Source organism: Chionomys nivalis, chromosome 26 (genome assembly GCF_950005125.1).
Source record: "Chionomys nivalis chromosome 26, mChiNiv1.1, whole genome shotgun sequence".
Taxonomy (NCBI): domain Eukaryota; kingdom Metazoa; phylum Chordata; class Mammalia; order Rodentia; family Cricetidae; genus Chionomys; species Chionomys nivalis.
In genome coordinates this window covers 29,597,121-29,618,400 of record NC_080111.1, presented here as the reverse complement: position 1 = coordinate 29,618,400, position 21,280 = coordinate 29,597,121, and the positions used below count along the sequence as shown (strand labels likewise).

The following is a 21,280-nucleotide window of genomic DNA, read 5'->3' as shown; positions in this document are numbered from 1 at the left end:
TGAAATACAGACTCACAATCAAACTATATTCATTTTTCATATGAGGAAACAAATTATAGTTCTATAGAATTGCAAAACTTAATTTCAAAGCAACAGTTTGACTGCAGAGATTATGCTTTGGAACTTATACTAACTATCCTGCCCTTAACTTTTACAGATCAGTGATCTAGGCTGGGGGAGGGAGTAGAGGAAGTCAAGACTGGAGTGATGAAGAACCCCAAGCATGGAAATAACTTGAGAAACTAAAAATGTGTGAAAAATGGGTGAAACTTTTATCAAGTGGCTATCAAGGACACAAAGGAAGACTCTAGGGTAATTTTTGCAATTTTAGTTAGCAACCATTTAAAAAATTTCACTTGAAGACAGAACAAAAGTAGAGTCAAGTAATAGGCTGAAGGAATAGTGGTGGTAAAAATTTGAATTTCTATTGAATCATGTAAAGATACATATGCCTGTAGCCTTTAAATGTAGTGTCTTGTGGATATCCTATACTAAAATAAAGCACAAGAGGGGTCTATTATCTATTATAGTAATGGGTGAAAAAGAATTCAATTCAGACCATGATTGTTAATCCTTACATCCTTTATCCCTGGCCACATTCTCCATCCATCTTTTTCTCATCTCAGTACTCCAGGTACCCAATCTTCTATTTTTCAAAGTACTGCACTTAGTCTTAGCCTACAGCTTCACCACTTTCTGCTCTTCTTAACTAATTCATCTTAATACACATGGCAAGGCTGCTAATCTCCTGCTCTTTTTCTTCCTCCCCTTCTGGAAAAGTTACTTTCTATCTCTTGCAAGAAATGATATGTATAAAAAATCAATTTAGCTCCTATTTTTAGAGGAGGCATTAAATTCTAGAAAGAACCATAAGGAGGGAACTGGAATGTTCAATACTCATTACAGAAATCCAGAAAGGTAATCCAAGTTAGGGCAAGAAGAATTTTCAGTTATTCTCTCTCTCTCTCTCTCTCTCTCTCTCTCTCTCTCTCTCTCTCTCTCTCTCTCTCTCTCACACACACACACACACACATGCCATCAAGTCCAGTTCCTAACAGCAATGAAAACTATAGTTTATACAATAAACACATATTAAATGAACAAAGACATCAACACACATTTGGAGTCATTAGCTCTTATATGGGATTTGAGATCACAGCAGAGACTGGATTGGGAAAGAGTATAACTAAAGTGAGCAGGGGCAGAAAAGAATGAGTCAACAATGCTATTAATTGCTTCATAATTATTTTGTGGATAAAATTTAAGCCTTTTAGCTGCAAAACTCAGGTGATATGTTCATTCTGTTAAATCAAATGCTGGCCTAAGTTATAAGAAATATTTTTCCTGAGTTTTTACCTATATAGAACATATTAGCAGAAGCATGTTAATTGGTCAACAGGTTAGCTATTATTGTAAAATAATAATGAAACAAAAAGATAAATAATAAATATTGAAATAATATTCAAAAATTAAAAATAAAGAATTACAAGCTAATAATGAAGCTAATATAAAACCTTTTGATATTAAATCACAGTACAGCAATCCTAAAACAAGAAAATAGAGATGACAAATATTTTTTTAAAGATTTGTAAAATAATAAAGATTTGTATGATTAATATATTGAAATGAAATGGGACTACTGATTATCAGTGCTTATTCATGCTTTGAGAGAAACTATTTAGTGTCTTTAAATTTCTGAGTTTTTATTTCCAGAACAAAGTAGTAAAGTATTTGAAAAGCACTTTGGGCTTTTGTCTCTATTTTCTTAAATATATGTATTATATTTATTATGTAAATCTTTCTGAATACCTTCTAGCTATCTGGAAACTTAAATGATTGACCACAAGAGGGAGAACTCTAGTTCTACATTAAGTCAATTAAACACTATGTAATAATTTGGAAACATTTTGCTTTGTGAGCTTGGCAATAGGCTGTCATATTTTCCCTTCTATAGGAAGCTTGGGGTTTTCTCCTGCTTGAGGTAAGTTTACCTTATTTGAAATGTGTGTCTATTGCTAAACTTATTGAAATCCGTTTGGAATTTGAGAGAGCTCCCTTCCTCATGCCACTAGGTAAACCTGCCTCTTTGTCTCCTATCGCCTTGCTTGCCTCCTCACGGACTTGCCCTCACACTTGCAACCAGCTATGTTCCTTCTTCCTTAGCCAGTAAATCTGTCAAGATCTTCCAAGACGTCCATTGTCCTTGGGCCACGACAGTCCACTAGGCTAGGCTCTTCTGGGATATTTCTTCCTGACATATCAGCTAGGCTCTTATCCTTTGTAACATGTAGGTATTCTACTTCCCTCATATTCTCCTTCCTCCGAGACACTGAGTAAGCATTTTTTTTTCTGCCACATCATGTAAGCGTCACAACTCCTGTTACACTACCCAGTGTGGCCAAAATGCCTGGCTCCTCTAGAATCTCCCATATACCGCTCCCACAACTCCTACCCATCCTATAAACCTCCTACTTTCCCCAAATCTCACTTTTCAGCTCTTAAAGGTATGTTCTGCCCTTCTTGAATTGATAAGTGAAAGTGCACAGCCAGTTGAACAACATCTGCACGTTGCTGCTGGTCGACCAAAGCTTACCTGAAGTAGTACAACTGTACCTGGAGAGTCACACCAGAAAGGAGCAAAGGAGGGGGCTAGCAAGCTTCATGCTGATCCTTAAACAGTGTCTTTTCAGTCAGGCAGTAGAAGTTCTAGCACTCAATACAAAGCCAAGAAAAGAAAACAATGTCTCAACCCTTTTTCAGATTAATATTCTTTTGAACATTGTTCACACCTGTGCCAGAAAGAAAAAGGAATTTAAGCAAAAGTAAGAAAGACATGGCTATAAAGGACTTCAGATGTTCTAGTCCCAGTTCAAAAACAAAGAAATAACTGAGACAAAAATTGTCAACTCAGAATAGTGTACTCTATAGACGATCTGATGTAATCGAAGGAGAAATAAAATCTTTGCATGAAAAAAAAATTAAAGGAATTTATGACTACTAATTCATCTCTCCAGAAGATACTGGAATACTTAAATCTGAAGAGAAGTCTAAACACATGCAAGAAGTCACAGGAATAAGTAATTCTAGGATAGACATGGAAATGTAGTGCAGTAGAAACTGAGAAATATACAAAGGTGATCCTAACGATCTCCAAATAATTAGGGGGACAGATTCACAACTGGCCATCTCTTGTCATAAAATGAAACTTCTAGTACCTGGACTGAATTACATTAATTTGAGTTGTTTGCCAAAGCGGTCCCATGGAAATCACCAAACAACTCATGATGTGGCTAATACTACAGGTTGCTTTTCTTAAACTGAAAATAAGGACTCATTGCTGAAGATAAGACCCACACAACTCATTGACCATGAAGAAGTCAAACTGGTACCTACACAGAACCTTCACCCCTACATCCTCGTGTTTTACATATGAGAAGATATTCTAAAGGCTACAAAAACAAAACATAAACACCAACCCAACCACAAAATTGATGATATGCAATACTGTTCTGCCTGCAAAATATGCTAAGGCAATATGAGTAGCCAATTGATGTCTAATTTGACTTAAGGAACTCTTTACAAGATGGAATCTGTACCTGACACTTCTTGGCTGACCAAGAACAAGAGACTAGACAGTCCATACTAGTGTTCTTTTTTTTTTTAAAAAAAAAGTAGTGATAAAATATTATTAATAATATTCTGCTATACTCAGAGATCAGCACCTTATTCAGTCATCATCAAAGAAGCTTCCTCTTGCAGCAGATGGGAACAAATACAGAGACCCACATCCAGGCATTACCTTATAACACACATCTCTAAATGTGATGTCTCCATCAAATTCCTCCTTTCAGAGTTCAGGGAATCCCATGGAAGAGCAGGCAGAAAGTGTGTAAAAGCCAGAGAGAATGGAGGACACCAGGAGAACAGTGCCCACTAAATCAACTGAGCAAAGTTCATATGAACTCACAAAGACGGAAGCAGAAAGCAAAGGGCCAACATGAGTGGGCACCAGGTCCTCTGTGAATATATAAGCTTTTAGTTTAGTGTTTTAATGGGGCTCCTAAGAGTCTGAACAAATGGATCTCTGGTTCTTGTTCCTTCTATTGGGGCTCTTTTCCTTCTGTTGGTTTGTCCTGTCTAATTTCACTGTGATACTATTGATTTATTTTGCAATGTTTTGTTGTGATCCCTTAGAAGTCTGTTTGTAGATGTTCAGTCCCAAGGAAACACGCAAAGGCTTATATTAATTATAAACTGTTTTGCCTCTTAGCTCAGGCTTATTACTAACTAGCTGTTACAATTTAAATTAATCCATAATTCTTGTCTATATTTATCCATGTGACTTGGTACCTTTTCTCAGTAAGGCATTCTCAACTTTCTTCCTCTGCATCTGACTGGTTACTATGTCTCTGTCTTTCCTCTTTCCAGAATTCTCCTAATCTGGTTGCCACACCTATACTTCATGCCTGGCTACTGGCCAGTCATATTTTATCAAACCAATATGAGTGACAAATTGTTACAGTGTACAAGAGCATTATCCCACAGCACCTGTTCTTTTAAATGAGAGGAAAAGGGGAATGTGGATCAGGATAAAATGGGAGGTAAGAGTAAATGGAGGAGAAACCTGAGTCAGGATATATTGTATGGGAAAAGAATTTATTTTCAATAAAAAAGAGAAAGCAAAAACAATCTAACAAAACAGAATATCAGACAAGTCAAACAGACAGACAGACCAATATTTACCATGATCATCATTCAATTTATTTAAACCTTATCAAGAATCGGCAGTTCTTCCACAGATTTTTGGCTTCTTTATTTGGAAAATGATGCTTAAATATCATGAAATGAATGCTAGTTGCTATTGAAATATACATATAATCATGTATAGATGCATAGATAGAGCATAGCTATAAATGAATTTCTCTCTCATCTATCTAGCTATGCAGTACCCTATAAAGATTTAGTTCCAGGACTCCTTCAGTTGCAAAATTCTACAGGTGAATAGTATTTGCATATAAAATGTATAAACTCACTGACCTACTTTATATTATCTGTGGATTACCTAATATAACTAATATGGTATAAATATTATGCCAATAGTTATTTGTATTATGTTTAGAAATAATAAGTTCTGTTCATTTTGCCACAAAAAAGCAAAAATCAAAAAGAAAACTCCACAAAATAGAAAAAAAAGTCAGAAAATATCACACACTTTTCAATAATAACCCTTTAATATCAATGGATTCCATTCTCCAGTAATATACCTAGACTAGAAGACTGGATTAGAAAACAGGACCATGTTTTTGCTCCTTCTGAAAAACACACCTCGCCATCAGTGATAGGCAACACATTTAAGATAAAGGGATGAAAATAGGTATTCCAAGCAAATTGAGATAAAAAGCAAGTAAATATATTTCTTGTAATAGAAGATAAAATAGCCTTCCACTCATAACTAGTCAGAAGAGATAAGGAGGTTTACTCCATACACATTAAAGGAATAATCCTCTAAGAAGATACTAAAATTTTAGATACATACTAACAAGAGAACCTAACTTCATTAAAAAAAAAAAACCTAAATACTGGTAGACTTAATATCACATTTTAATTCCTACATGATCATTTCAGGCGACTTCAATATCCTATTCTAACCAATAGATACGTTATCTGGAAAAGTCTAAACAGAGAAACTTTGGGAATAAACAGCATAGTTTAAATAGATCTAACAAATGTGTACATCTACAGAATATTATAGACAAACACTGAAAAACAATACTTTCCTCAGTAGTCCATGGAAATTTCAATCAAATCAACCACATATATGACACAGAAAGGTCTCAACAAATATAGGAAAACTGAAATAGCATCTTGTGCCATGTCTCCCTCAATATTATAAACATCCCCTCTAGAATGGTAAACCAATATAAATTTTCTTACATTCAAAAAGATTTTTTAGAGATCTCAAGTTAATACGTTAATGATGTACCTGAAGATTTTGTAGAAATTAAAACCACACCACTCACCAGTTGATAGGAAGAGACACTCAGATTCATGGTTGAAATTAATGAGCACCAATAAACAAAACTATGAAGAGTCAATCAGATGAAGATTTACTTTTTTGAAAAGATTAACAAGACTGATACCCCTTTAACCAAAGTAACAACAACAAAAAGAAAAAGTATCAAGATTCAAATCGATAAAATCAAAGGTGAATGAAGAAACAGTAATCATTGAGGAAATTCAGAGAAAAATGAAGTCATAATTTAAATATTTTATTTCACTAAACTGGTGAAAATCTAAAATAAATAGCTAAATTTCTGGATGAACATAGCTTTCCAAAAGTCAACCAAGAAGAAATAAACACTTTAAATAGATGCATGACAATCAATGATACAGAGGTACTAAGTAAACATTCCTCAATTTAAAAGTGCAGGGCCAGATGGATTCAGTACAAAATTCTAACAGATTTTAAAAACACCAATACTCTTCAAATTATTCCATAAAAAAGAAAAAGAACACTGCTATATTCTTTTCCCGAAACCCACATTTCCCCAATATCCAAACAAATAAACATTAAACAATAAATAGAAAGAATTGAAGGAAATTTCCCTGATTAACATAAATATGAATTTCTTAATAAAATGTGTATAAACTAAATTTAAAAACATATCTAAATTATCATCTACCATGATCAAGTTTGATTGGTCCCAGAGATTCAAAGATGGTTTAACATATCAAATCAATTACTGTAATCACCATATATAAATATACTCAAGGATAGAAAAACACATGATCTTATCCTTAGATACAGAAAGGCTATTGAAAAAATTCAATATCCACTCATGATAAAAAATCTTAGATAATCTAGTGATGCAGGAGGCATATCTCAACACAATATGTGTAATATACAGCAAATCCATAGCAAACATGACACTAAATGGAGAAAATCATTGGTTCTAGAATCAGGAGCACAATTAAGATGTCCACTCTCTCCTCTTCTCTGTAGTAAAATTCTTGCAATATTAGAGTAGTAAAACAAGATGAGATAAAGGGAATATAACTGAGAAAAGAGAACGTCAAAGTTTCCTTATTTATAGATGATATGATTTTATATAAAAATGTCTGTAAAGACTCTAACAGATGTTATTTTTCGAAATTCCCAGGAACCCACAAGGATGATCTCAGCTAAGACCCTAAGCAATAGAGGAGAGGGTGTCCGGACTAGCCTTGCCCTGTAGTCAGATTGGTGAATATCTTTTTTTTGTGTGTGTGTGTGGGGGGGTATATCTTAAACATCACCACAGAAGCTCCAACCAGCAACTGATGGAAACAGAGGCAGAGACCTACAGTGGAACATTGGGTTGAGCTCCTAAAGTCCAGTTGAAGAGTGGGAGGAGTGAGAATATGAGCAAAGAGGTCAAGACCATGATGGGAATACCCACTGAAACGGTCTACCTGAGCTAATGGGAGCTCAGCAAACCCAGACAGACAGGAAAAAAATTACCATAGGACCAAACTAGACCCTGTGAATGTGGGTGGCAGTTGTATGGCTGGGGCAGACTGAAAGGCCACTGGCAGTGGCACTAGGCTTTATTCCTACTGCTTATACTGGATTTTGGGGAACCCATTCTCTTTGGATAAATACCTTGCTCAGCCTAGATACAGTATGGATGGCCATGATGGACCTTCCTCAAAGGAATGTGCCTTACCCTCTCTGAAGAGTGGATGGGGGTGGGCTGGGGAAGAAGGTGGAGGGAGTGGGAGGAGGGGAAGGAGCAGAAACTTGCATTGGTATGTAAAATAAAAAAAAAGATAGTTTTCTTTTTAAAAAAATAAAATATAAAAAACTCTAACAGAAAACTCCTAGAGCTGATAAATACAATCAATAAGTAGTAGTTTATAAAATTAACTCACAAAATCAGTAGACTTATTATATACCCAAAGCAACATACTGATGAAGAAGTCAGTGAAACAGTGCCATTCACAATTGCATCAAAAAAATTTGTAACTAAAAGATCCATACAATGAAAATATTAGACACTGAAGAAACTGACAATGGTAACAGAAGATGGAAGGACCCTCTAATACTTAATGACTGGTATGATTAGTATTGTGAAATGGCCATTCTAACTAAAGGAATAAATATATTCAATGCAATGCCCTCTTAACTTCCAATGCAACTCTTCAGATAAATGAAAAAAATATTTCAAATTTAGTATGAAAACTAAATTACTCAAGATATCAGAAGAAATTTTTAACAAACATTGCCAGAGATACCACCACCCTTGATTTCAATTATACTATAAAAATAAACAAATATATTGATAAACAAAATAGAATTCATAACCCAGATGTAAGCCCACACTCCCCCACTCACCTGATTTTTGATAAGTAGTTCTAACATATACGTTAGAGAAGGGGCAGAATCTTCAACAAGCCTGCTGGTTAAGCTGGATAGCCACATATAAAAAATGAAACTGGATTCTTATCTCTCACCCTGAGTAAAACTCAAGAGCCAATGGATTAAGGACTTAAGCATAAGCCCTGATGAATCTTATAGAGGAGATATTATGAAGCACACTTGAAGCAATAGGTGGGAAAAGGGCCCTCTGAATAGGACCAAGTGAGTATATATTCTTTGGTGATCAGAAAGTAGAAATACCTGAAATATTTACATTTACTTTGGCTGTAAACTTTCCTTATTCATCTGACATAAAGAATTACAAAATGTTTTAGTAATGACATTGTTGTTGTGATGACAATAATAATTCCTCCTAAAGTGACTACTATGGTGAGTGAATTTGATTTGAATAAATTCATTGTAGTCTACTTACTATAATGGATGCATAATTGAGTTATCTATTTGTATTTTTTCTTATATTGATGATAGATTCTATTTTCATACAATATATTCCAATTTCATGAATATTTAAAATTTACAGTGAGCTAAATAAATGTGCAATATTATCATTTCGATATGTCTCTTTTTCTAGAAATACATTGTAATTGCTAATGCTTTTCATTAGTCTAATAAATTAGCTTTCTACCAGTAATTCTTTTTTTTTTTTTTTTTTGTTTTTGTTTTTGTTTTTCGAGACAGGGTTTCTCTGTGGTTTTGGAGCCTGTCCTGGAACTAGCTCTTGTAGACCAGGCTGGTCTCGAACTCACAGAGATCCGCCTGCCTCTGCCTCCCAAGTGCTGGGATTAAAGGCGTGCGCCACCACCGCCCGGCTTCTACCAGTAATTCTTATGTCAGGAAATGATATAGGCTGAAAAATGACATAGAATAGGCAATATGGAGACACATTTTACCACTCTTGGGCTATCCAACCAATGACAACGACTGGTTTCCTAGTGTTTACTTGGAGACATTTAGTAATGTACACAAAAGAATGAATAGCAACTGATAAAATCATTTACATGCACATATATTAGAGTTCCAGACAACTACACATTCATCTCAGATCTAGAATTTGAGCAGGACTCCTAGGAAGAGTCCATATCTATTCCATACAGTGTCAAATGATATTTCTTGTAATCCTGGAAGCAGAGAGTCAGGAGCCACAAGTCTTGCTCAGCATCTAGTAACTTGGCTGTCACCTGGGCCCTTGCTGAGAATGTTGTCTGGAAACAGCTGTAAGTATTCATGTCACTCGTGCTCTGTCTCCTGCTCTTGATTTGGGAGACAGAGCAAGAGCAAGGAACTCAGGACCGCGAGGGGTGCACCCACACACTGAGACAATGGGGATGTTCTATCAGGAACTCACCAAAGCCAGCTGGCCTGGGTCTGAAAAAGCATGGGATAAAACCGGACTTGCTGAACATAATGGACAATGAGGACTACTGAGAACTCAAGAACAGTGGCAATGGGTTTTTGATCCTACTACACGTACTGGCTTTGTGGGAGCCTAGGCAGTTTGGATGCTCACCTTACTAGACCTGGATGGAGGTGGGTGGTCCTTGGACTTCCCACAGGGCAGGGAACCCGGATTACTCTTAGGGATGATGAGGGAGGGGGACTTGATTGGGGAGGGGAAGGGAAATGGGAGGTGGTGGCGGGGAGAAGGCAGAAATCTTTAATAAATAAATAAACAATAAAAAAAAGAAATTTGAAAAAAAAATGTTTTCATGTCCCATAGTGCCTGTATTATAAGAGCTCAGGTTCAAGTCAACAAAGCAAGGCACTTGGAATTGTGATTTAGCCTTGGAGGTTGCACAGCTTCATGTCTACCATACTCTGTTGGCAAAAGCAAGTACGAAGGATGTCAGATTTTAAATGTAAATCCTGTCATATAAAAATAGGAGGAATCCAAAGGTCACACTGGAAGAGGAGCATGTTGGATTAGATGTATTATACATTTTTTGTGTAATATTACAAGGCACAATTTTATGTTTAACTTAAGTGTTTAAACTTAATTTGATGTTTAATTTTAATTTTTAACCATACACTACACTTTTGGTCACATTCTTACTTTAGAAAATACCATTTTTTTTTCCAAACTATTTACCCTGTCAATGAGATGCCATCTGACACAACAACACGGATTACTTGTGTGCTATAATATTGCTTACATATAATATTAAGTTTTTCAACTGGGCAAGAACAATGCCTTGTGTGAACACTGTTGTATCACTAGCGACTGAAAAATGCCTGTCATACAGAGGAGTGCTCAATGAATCAATGTTGCATAAAAAATTGTACTGAAATTAGATGGTGTTTTCTAGTTGTTTCAAAAACTCTTGTGTCTTTCATCTTTATGATATTTTCAGTATTACTGATTATATAGGTCAGAATATGGGTGTTTAGGATTATTTTCAGAAGTTAGGTTTTATTTTCTCTGATTCATAAATTGTTAATTAATGGTTTATTCCCTTATATTCTCCAAGTTTATTCTACTACTTCCTACTATACCATTTGGAGTATATTACATATTATTATACATTATTTCACATATATATTTATGGTTGCTTGTAACTTTACCTTGCAAGTTTCTTAAGGGTTAAACTGTTAGAAATGATCTAACCCTAAACATATTTATTCTACCATATCATAAAGACTTCTTGTTAAATGTTGAGAGAATGCTTGAGAAACTAAATGCCCAAATGGTGTTAAATCCCTTTCAACTTTACTTTCCTTAAAAGAAAAAAAGAGTTATCCCATGAAAATTACGGAATTTAAAATTTAATAAACCCAATTACCTGAAAAAAATTTATTAAGCTTTAGATCAGAATAAGCAGATGCATTCTTATGTTTAGCTTTAGATAAGCTATTTCACATTCCATGCGCTTATTTCAATGTTCTGTTCTTTTTTTTTTTTTGAAAGAGTAACTTTAGAATTCTTTGTTTCTAAAGTAGTACAAAATCTTTATGAGATATGCACACATAATCTCTCCCCATCCTAGAAACGGGAAGGAGCTGGCCACACAATCTCAGAATCCAGTGTAACATGTATGGGTCTGTTATACATGCTTAAGAATGTTGCTGGGTCCAAGAAGTCATCAGCTTTGCACAAGTATTGGACAGTTTGTTCTGGGAGGAGTAGCTCAGGGGCAACTTGGTGCAAGTTGTCACCTGGCCCTTTCGTACCGACTTTCACGGTCTTGAAAAGGTGAAATGCCAGTTTGTGAGTCATGGTGAGAAAGTCTGTGGTGACTTCCGATAGAGACTGAGACTGTGTCACATCATCTAGATACAGAACGGGGACCTTGATGACAGAAACATGCCATTGCATGAACAACCTTGTAGGGATGTTATGAGAAACAACTATAATTTTGATGTTTTGGATGATAAATTCTTTGTCTTCTTTCTCGTGGGCAACATAATCTAAAAGGATTCGGAAAAGAGTGCCATTGGAGGTCTCAAGGATATGCAGAAAAGTGCTTGAGTATATGAGCAATAAGCCGGTAACTGTCTCTCCTAAGTGATGCTTCAGAATTGACTGGAAGAGGTGCTCGTAGTATTCAGTAATCTGCTTTTTCTCCACATTGGCTTGTAGGTGGCCCACAAGAAACATCCTGTGAAGGAGGAATTTCTTTAGCTGTAGCCTGTGTTTCTCTTCCTGAAGGTGCATGTAATTGATTCGAGGAACTTTGGGCATCAGTAGAGGGTCCACCTGAAAATGCTTTTTGCTGCCCTTCCGATTATGGACCATGAAAGACATGATGAATCTTATTTTTTCTTCTAAGTGATTACAAGTCTCACTGGTGATGAACTCTTATTTTTATTTCTTCTGACAAAACAGCAACAACAAAACAACACAAATGTGTCAGGTGTTAATGAATAACAATATCCCTACTCAATGCTACAGACAATGTCTTTGAAAAGGAAGAGAATGTAACAGCAAGACTGAAAGCCCAGAGATGGTTTCTGAGTTCACAGTGGAATAACTCTTACGTTTAGTAACAGACCTCGCTGTGCCATGGTGATTACAAATTATACTTGAGGCTTTTAAAATGGTGTTTCTATAGCAAGTACTTTATCTAACATTTAAAATAAATTTAACTGGCCTGTAAAATAAAAATAAATCAGGGGTACTCTAGGCTATTATTAGTTTATTTAATATTTACTATCAATGCTAAAAGTCAATAATGTTGCTTTAATCATAACAGTAAACTTTTAAGAGAAAAAGTAAGTTGTTTGGTTTATCCTTTTATCAATAAATCTCTTCTATTTTGCTGTTTTACCGAGGTTTAAATAAAAGCAGGCTTCTGCTTTGACCAAATTTCATGTCACAGCTCCACTCCCAAGCCACCTTAACTTTGTCACATGCCATGTACATTACCTGTCTTTGAGGTCCTCTTGGCTTGACCTCTGTCATGCTTCCAACTGCCAGTGCCCTGAGCCTCAACTGTCCTATCTGGGGTTCTAAACCCATAGGTCAGGAAAGGAGTTAGAACACCGTTAGCAACAAAGAGGCGAAGCGTAACTAGTCCTAGTTCTACTTTAATGAGAGTACCCCAGTAAACATGTGCACAACATTGTGGATTGTGGGGGAAATGAAATGAAATATATTTCAGAATGCCTTTTCTTCTTTCTTGTTTTTTTTTTGTTTGTTTGTTTGTTTATGACACACACCCTTGCCTGTCAGACATGTGGTCAATGTGAACACCTTCAGTTACATCTCCGCTGTAGCAGCAGAGCTAGTACCTACAGCTCACTTATGTACTACTTAAAGACTATAGGAACACATCTGACTCTTTCTAATAATAAATCATTTATACAAATGTTTAACAATACCGTTTGGGCTACTTGATGTGAATTTAAGTTAATTTTTAGAGTTGAAAATAAAAGTGCCTTTTAATATTATATTCACATGAGCTCATGTGACAAGGCTAGGAAACACTTTGATCTAATTTTAAAAAATGAACCTTAGAGAACTTTTTTTCTCCTGAGATTTTCATTATTCAAACTAATGATCTGATTTTAATAATTTGCAGTGATAAATTATTCCAGAAAGTGAAGGCTGAGAGGTGATTTAATAAATCTTTAATTGTGTGATACATAACAATCGCCCATAATTCCTCACTCACTGTGATTCAGCTCATCACTCACTGACTCTTCCCTAAGCAGTTCACTTAGTCAATGCCTTGTCTGGGCTGCCGTTCTCTCCATCCTCCTTGTGGCTTTGTGAAAAGGACAGTTTTGACCACCATCTCCAACAGCCCTCTCTTCCTCCCCAAAATACATCTTGGAACTGGATGTACCTACTCTCTTTTTTTCCCCAAATCTCTTTCTTTGATCTGGTGGAATTCTTCTGGCATCAAGTTCTGGACAATGCTGATTATCATAAAGATAATTTATTACCATAAAGATTCATTATCATATGCTATTACCATAAAGACCTTACACCCTGCTTCCTTGCAGTAGCTCAGTAGCCTCTGCATTCACTTTTATGAGGACATCAGAAAGGTCCTCGATGCTACTCCTGCCTCATGACTGCCTAATTGATGCCGAGCATTGGCTCCTCTGAGCCCATCTATGGGATCTTCTCACACAAAAGCTTCAGCGCGCATGCATACAGCTGCTTGATTGGCACTGACAAAGAAAACCTGAGCCCATTCAAAAATCTCTTTACAGAAGACTTTTACATCATTTTATCCAGTTACTTATTTATAACTCTTCTTTCCATAGATGTTAAATCTACTCCTTGAAAGTTTAGAAACTGAGATTATAAAAATTATTTTTATTAAGTTATTTTCCTTTGCCAGGATTGTCTAGTGCCAAAAGGTGAGCTCCCTGAAAACATATATAGAAGTAACATTATACAAACCTAACAGGTTATATTCAATAACAATTAGTGAAAAATAATCCATAAATTTGAAGATGAGCAGTAAGTGTATATGGGTGGGTTTGGAAAGTGAGAGAAATTTAATTACATTAGAATCTTAAAAGCAAAATAACTCTAAATTATGAAAAAATTTCGTACTAATATAATGATTAACTTTTTGTCTCATAGTTTTTAGATCAAACCCATTGGTCTTTTTTTTTTATTTCTCTTAAAAGCAAATCCCAAATTATAAGACTTACTTTATTTTAAAAATTCTTATTTTTCTAGAAAGCTAGCTTACACCTTTAATCCCAGCCTGTGGGAGGCAGAGGAGCGTGGATGGTCTCTGAGTTCAAGGTCAGCCTCTTCTACAAATCAAGTTTAGGGCCACCAGGGCCACATATAGAAACCCTGACTTGAAAAACTATATGAAAAATTCCTTATTTCAAAATGCATTTGAAATTCTTGGTTTCCACTACCTCCTTTATAGTCCTCTAAATTTCTTCACCCCAAATATTAAACTCAGAGTATAGAATGTAAACCTGTATAATAATTCATAAAGTTGTGCTTATATTTTCAAATGATTTTACGGGTCCTTGCTGATACTTGAATACTAGAAAAGAAAGATCTACATTAACTGTGTGCATGATGATCTATAGTATTATTTCCAACCTCCAGGAGTGAATTAGACCACAGTGAACATAGAGACATGTAACAGGATGGTTTGTTACCTAAGGTTGGCACTTCTCATAGTTATCAGGAACTTACACTATATCACTGCTATGAAAGACCCCTGCCTGAATCCACAGAAAAATCATTTCTTTAATTTAAAATTTATCTGAATGTGACACTTTGTATGGTTCTATCTAATGCATCTAAAATAATAGTTTTACTACCTCAGATAGGCAAAGAAACACTTTATATACAGGTAGGATTGATTTTCACCAGGCATTCTTTATATAGAGCACAATTTCCTTCCAAGGGCCAGCCTTCAAAATAAGATTAATTATTGGATTATATTATCCCACTTATATGTCTGCTCCCATTTATGTATCTTATTCTGATTATAGTATGTCCTCAGAGCACATGAGAAGAAAACATAACTTGTAAATGGGCTTCAATTGAGATTTTAACTCACTTCCCATATTGCCACTGTCTTTGGGGGCTCCATAAATCTTGTGGTAAATAATCAATATTTAAGCTTTTGTCTTCACTCTCATCACTTCTTTCCAGACACTAAGCACCATTAACCTGCTGAATTACTTTCTTAAGATTTGTTTCTTTTCTTTTTTTAAAAAAGAAAACAAACTATCTTTTTTTTCTTTATACAAATCAATCCCAGTTCCCACTCCTTCCTCTCCTCCCATTCCCTCCACCTTCTTCTTCACCCCACCCCCACTCCTCAGAGAGGGTAAGGCACATTGCTTTGGAGAAGGTCCAAGGCCCTCCCTACTATATCTAGGCTGAGCAAGGTATCCATCCAAAGAGAATAGGATCTCAAAAAGCCCATACAAGCTGTAGGGATAAATCCTGGTGCCACTGCCAGTGGCCCCTCAGTCTGCCCCAGCCATGCCACTGTCAACCACATTCAGGTAGACTGTTTCAGTGGGTATATCTATCATGGTCTTGACCTCTTTGCTCATATTCTTACTCTTTCCACTCTAACTGAACTTTGGAAGATCAATCCAGTGCTCAGATGTGGGTCTCTGCCTGTGTTTCCATCAGTTGCTGGATGAAAGGTTATATGGTGATATTTAAGATACTCATCAGTCTGACTACAGGACAAGGCCATTTCGGGCACCCTCTCCTCTATGTAGTCACTCATGAGTGGATACTAGCTATAAACAAAGGATATTGAGCCTATGGTTCATGATCTTAGAGAAGCTAACTAACAAGGTGAACCCTAAGAAAAACATATATAGATACATCTGAAAAGTCAAAATAGAAAAGATCACCTGACAAAATTGGAAACATGGGGATGGTGGAAAAGGGAGGGTGGAAGGGGAGAAGGGGAGGGGCAAGGAGAACTTGAGGGAATGGGATAGTCAAGATGAAGGAAGACAGAGATGAGAGCCTAGAAAGAGATGTCTTGATTGAGGGAGCCATTATGGGGTTAGCAATAAACCTGACACTAGGGAAATTTCCAGGAATCTACAAGGATGACCCCAGCTTAGACCCTAAGATTTCTGTTTCTATTAGCATCACAGCATGATAGGCTCCCCTACTCCTCTGATGAACGCAACCTCTTCTGGAGATTCCAGGTGCCTTTCTCACTCATGCTCCTGGAAAAGGAGCTCACTAGTGGTGTCCTCCCACCCACTGTGTGGGATTTATCACCCTTCTCTTTCACGTATATTTTTATTTCTGGTATAAACTTATTAGAAAAATGGGTTTTCAACAATTTAAATTGATAAGTGATATAATATTTCAACTAAACTAGTCATTTTTCTAAACATACTAATCTCTGAACAAAATCTAATTGGTGTTAGATTAAAAACATAAATAATCATTTCTTTATTTTAAAAATTGGCTGTGACAGCTTTGTGTGGTTCAATCTAATGCATCTAAAATAATAGTTTGACTATTCCAATATATGATTTTATACTTGTAGTTTTATTCTATTTCCCCAGTATGTTTTTCCCTATTTATCAAATGTCAGTTAGGTTATTCGCTTGAATTGCAGTAGTTTTGCCACCTGACTATCTAAAAAGTTTAGGTGGCATTTATCCTGTTTTGCTAAGATGTCACCAGTAAAGAGAGGAAAGAAAAAGCATGCATTTTGAACAATTTCTGTTTGGCTGGAATGTATAGCTACAGTTGTACACTTTTGTTTTAGTAGAAACTCATTGTGTGATCTTCCAAGCACAGCAATCCTAGTTACCCATCTCAGATGTAGAATCCCACAGAATTCTTCTCCGTATTGACCCAGCTTAGGAGGCATTTGCTTTATTTTATCTACAGTGGTCTAATTAGAGTGACTGTATACGTTCAAGTTGTCATCACTTAACAGTTAGTAGGAACTTGCAGTCTTAGTCCTTTTCAGTTATTCCAATTATGCCCGCTGTTATTTCATATCAGCTTATTTCTCATAACATACTCATAACACTTGTCACACAGTACATTTTGTGATTTCTTTTAGACTTCATACTCTGGTATGTTCTCCAGAATCAAGTGTTCTTTGATAAACTCCCAATGGCCTCTGTTTGGTGTAGGACACATAGGTCAGATAGAGAAGATCAAAATCATTAATGGCCTGGAGTAGCTACATTTTCATATACTCATTTAATATTAATAATAAGCCTTCTTAGAATGATTGTGAGAGACATATTATTATAGGGCTACCTTAGGTAAGTGGACATTCTTTTCACAACTTATAGAGGACGTCGTTAAAATAGTGGATAGTTTACACATTGTTTAAATCTTCTCTCATCAACTTCCTTGTCATGCTTACATTAAAACCCCACCCACCCCAGTGATATTTTTTTAATAGGGACATGAATGAATCAGGACACGGAAACCAGTGTATCCCATTGTATCAAATTCTATTGCAAAGGCATGGCAATCTCCTAGAATTTTCTTCTATCAAGTTCGGTACTTTTTTTTTTAACTAGTTGACCACGGTCCTTAACAAATTGCCAACTTGGTTCAATGCAGTGGATTTTCTGATCTGCTATTGCTTGCAGGATGGCTACTTAAGAAGACAGAGATCCTATAACACCTAGATAAAGTAAATGTAAAGGAAATATCTAAATGATAACTGTGATTCAAAGAAAATTATCCTATTTTTATTAGTTGGTCATTTATCTTAGATTTATTGACAGCTTGAGCATTTTGCAAGATGTAAACACATAAACACTTCCTAATTTAGGGGAGTAGAATCTTGTAGTGGTGGTGAAATATTCAGGAATCTCAGATGTGCTTGGAAATGGTCAGGTATATAGATGTTGGTATCCCCTACTTTAGGAATATTGAAATGGAAAGGATTGCTGGGTTTTCCCGGTGACAAAGCTCTTATATTAGCAGCATCTTAAAGGGAACAAAGTTTCTTAGTTACTATTCCAGTTCTGTGAAGAAACAGCATAACCAAGGCACCTGTAAAAAAAGAACACTTAATTGGGGACTTGCAGACAGTTTCAGAGGCTGCATCTCTGATCATTATGGCAGCAAGCAGACAGGTATGGTGCTGGAGAAATAGCTCATAGCGTACACTCGGTCCAGAAGCAGGAAGCAGAATGATGGAGATGCTAAGCCTAGAGTGGGCTCTTTAAATCTCAGAGCCCATCCTCAGAGAAACACTCTCCAAGAAGGTCATACTTCCTAATGCTTCCTAAACAGTCCACCAAGCGGGAACCAACAATTCAAATAGATGAGTCCGGGAGAGCCATTTTCATTTAAAGCACCACAAGGGTTATGGAGTGCCTTTGAGGATGTCCCTTGAATTTATGATTTTAGAATGTAAGGTTGTGAAGAACCAGACTGATTCCAGAGAATCCCAGCATGACTTTAACCTTTCTCCTGTGCTTCAGAATAGAGAAAAATAGGACTACTTCCTTTAATGTAATTGTGTGTTTCAACACTACTGAACCATCGGTCCAACAGAATAATTAGTATAAATAAGTAACTAAAACTTGGGCAAAGCCTTCTAGGTGGACAGTTTCATGGAACACACCAGCGAGAAATATGTTACTAAATCACTAGAGTTAAAGCTATACAAGGAAATGATGTTATATGCTTTCTTTATCATATTTTTCCTTCCTTCCTTCCTTCCTTCCTTCCTTCCTTCCTTCCTTCCTTCCTTCCTTCCTTCCTTCCTTCCTTTCTTCTGTCCTTCCTTCCTTCCTTCCTTCCTTCCTTCCTTCCTTCCTTCCTTCCTTCCTTCCTTCCTTCCTTCCTTATTCCTTCCTTCCTTCCTTCCTTCCTTCCTTCCTTCCTTCCTTCCTTCCTTCCTTCCTTCCTTCCTTCCTTCTTCCTTTGTCTCTTCCAAAAGCAGTATGAAATAGTCTTTTGAAGTTATTTGTCAAAGAAAACACAGGAACACCATTTAAATTCAAATAATTAATATATATCTACTCTGTTTAAAATGGGTATGAACATTGGACATGTTGTTGAGAATCAGTTCTTACCTTCTCACATAAAAATTTTAATTCAGTTAGTAGACCTGAAGGCCACATGACTAGTTAACTTAGGAGTGAAGTATCATGGTAAACGATACTAACAATGAACACTGGAAGAACAGAGTCCTGGAACATTCCCCAAGAATAAGCATTTAGGTAAGTGTTAATGACACATGTGGCGTGGGTAATGGTGATAAGACCAGAGAATGCAGAGGAAGACACTAACAGTGTAAGGAGCATGTGTTGAGAGTTATAAAATGAGGCAATTCTCTTTTTAAAAAAAGGTAATAGTCTGTTATGGAAGCTACAAAAATCTAGGTGGAAAACAAAAGCAGGTTCTGAAGGTCAATTCAGAAGGGAGGTTTCAAAGAAAGAGCTAAGGCATTTAAGGTTTGCTACAACTTTAATATATCACTATTTTCAAAATTTTGGGGTCATTATAGATAAAGTAGTTTAAAAGTAAATGGCTCAGAGGAGTCAGAACCGTTCAGTTAATCACAGTAGAGAGAATGGTCGAAGGCTTGGCGCTTCTCCCAAGCATTTGTCAGAAAGAAGTCTGCTGATGTTTGGACAGCAAATTGTAGAGGAGAAAGATGGCAAGGTTAGATGCAGTAGAGATCCTTGGCTCTCCATACTAAAAGCAAGCATTCCAGTTCCTCCACAAAGTGCTTTTGGGTTTTGTGGGAAATGTGGAATCTGAAAACAGAATATGGTATATGCCTGAAAATATCTTAAGATCACAGGCTGTATCTCCATCTTCTCGACTATAAATAACAGTAAACTCTGAATTATTTCTACGTTTCCCTTTTATCTACTTTGTCTTCTGTTTCTGTGGCTGATAGTGCATGATCGTACATTACATTAGCAATATACCTGTTGGAAATTATGTCATGTGACCTAATCACAGGCAGCGTCCATTTACTTTACCATGATGTGTCCATAAGGGAGTATGCATGGATAATGTCTTTGGAATTCTTATATATAAATATCTACTCCATATATTATCATTTATGGCTAAACACCTTAAATAAGCAAACATCTTTCACAGCTTGGTTTTGGTTTGTCTTTCTTTAATTGTTGAATGATATGGAGAAAATTGAATTACTCTGCTTTAGATTTAGAAGGAGCTTGGCACCAACACAAAATATACCACACAGTTAAGGAAAATGCAGCACAAGGAAGTTTCGTGTCTCTACACCCCCAAGTTGCTCATGTTATAACAGAATTGACAAAATATTTAGATGAAAGACTCAACAGGGACATGATGCCTCTCCCTGGAGTACTTTGTAATACAGCACAATGCCAGAACTTTCCCAGGATTAATCATTTAAATCTGAGTGTTGTAGTACTCAAGAGACACTTATTGTATATTATTTTAGAAAAAACGTAATGTAATCAGGTTCTATGCTTATTGGTGAGTAGTTTAATAAATATTTTTGGGATATTTAGCAAGGCAAAAAAGTCTTATAATCAGAAACACCTACTAAAATATTATTATATCCTGATCATAAAATGAGAATTTTTATTAGAATTTAGAACTTTAGCAATTATTTGTTTAGAGAATAATGCCTTTCAAACTCTGTGTAACCATATTATTTTTATTTTATGTAACTAGTATAAGGAACATTGATGTGGGAGAGATTTCTTTCTAATCTGTTGCTTTTATTGGTTAATTAATAAAGAAACTGCCTAGGCCCATTTGATAGGCCAGCCCTTAGGTGGGTGGAGTAAACAGAACAGAATGCTGGGAGAAAGAAGCCGAGTCAGGCAGTCGCCATGATTCTCCCACTCCAGACAGATGCAGGTTAAGATCTTTCCTGGTAAGCCAGCTCATGGTGCTACACAGAATATTAGAAATGGGTTAGATCAATATGTAAGAGCTAGCCAATAAGAGGCTGGAAC

At 36.1% G+C, this 21,280-nt stretch overlaps 2 protein-coding genes across 2 annotated transcripts in view; one reads left to right on the top strand and one right to left on the bottom strand.

Annotated features, from left to right (window-relative positions):
- Znf804b (zinc finger protein 804B) overlaps window positions 1–21,280 on the top strand; it is a 516,878-nt gene that overhangs the window by 28,861 nt on the left and 466,737 nt on the right. The window lies entirely within an intron of this gene.
- Window positions 11,397–12,158, bottom strand: Tex47 (testis expressed 47). The gene has a single exon (XM_057758824.1). The coding sequence runs from the start codon at window positions 12,156–12,158 to the stop codon at window positions 11,397–11,399; it is 762 nt and encodes a 253-aa protein (XP_057614807.1).

Excerpts from the sequence above, each read along its gene's own strand:
- Tex47 (XM_057758824.1), bottom strand. The coding sequence starts at position 12,158 with ATGTCTTTCATGGTCCATAATCGGAAGGGCAGCAAAAAGCATTTTCAG.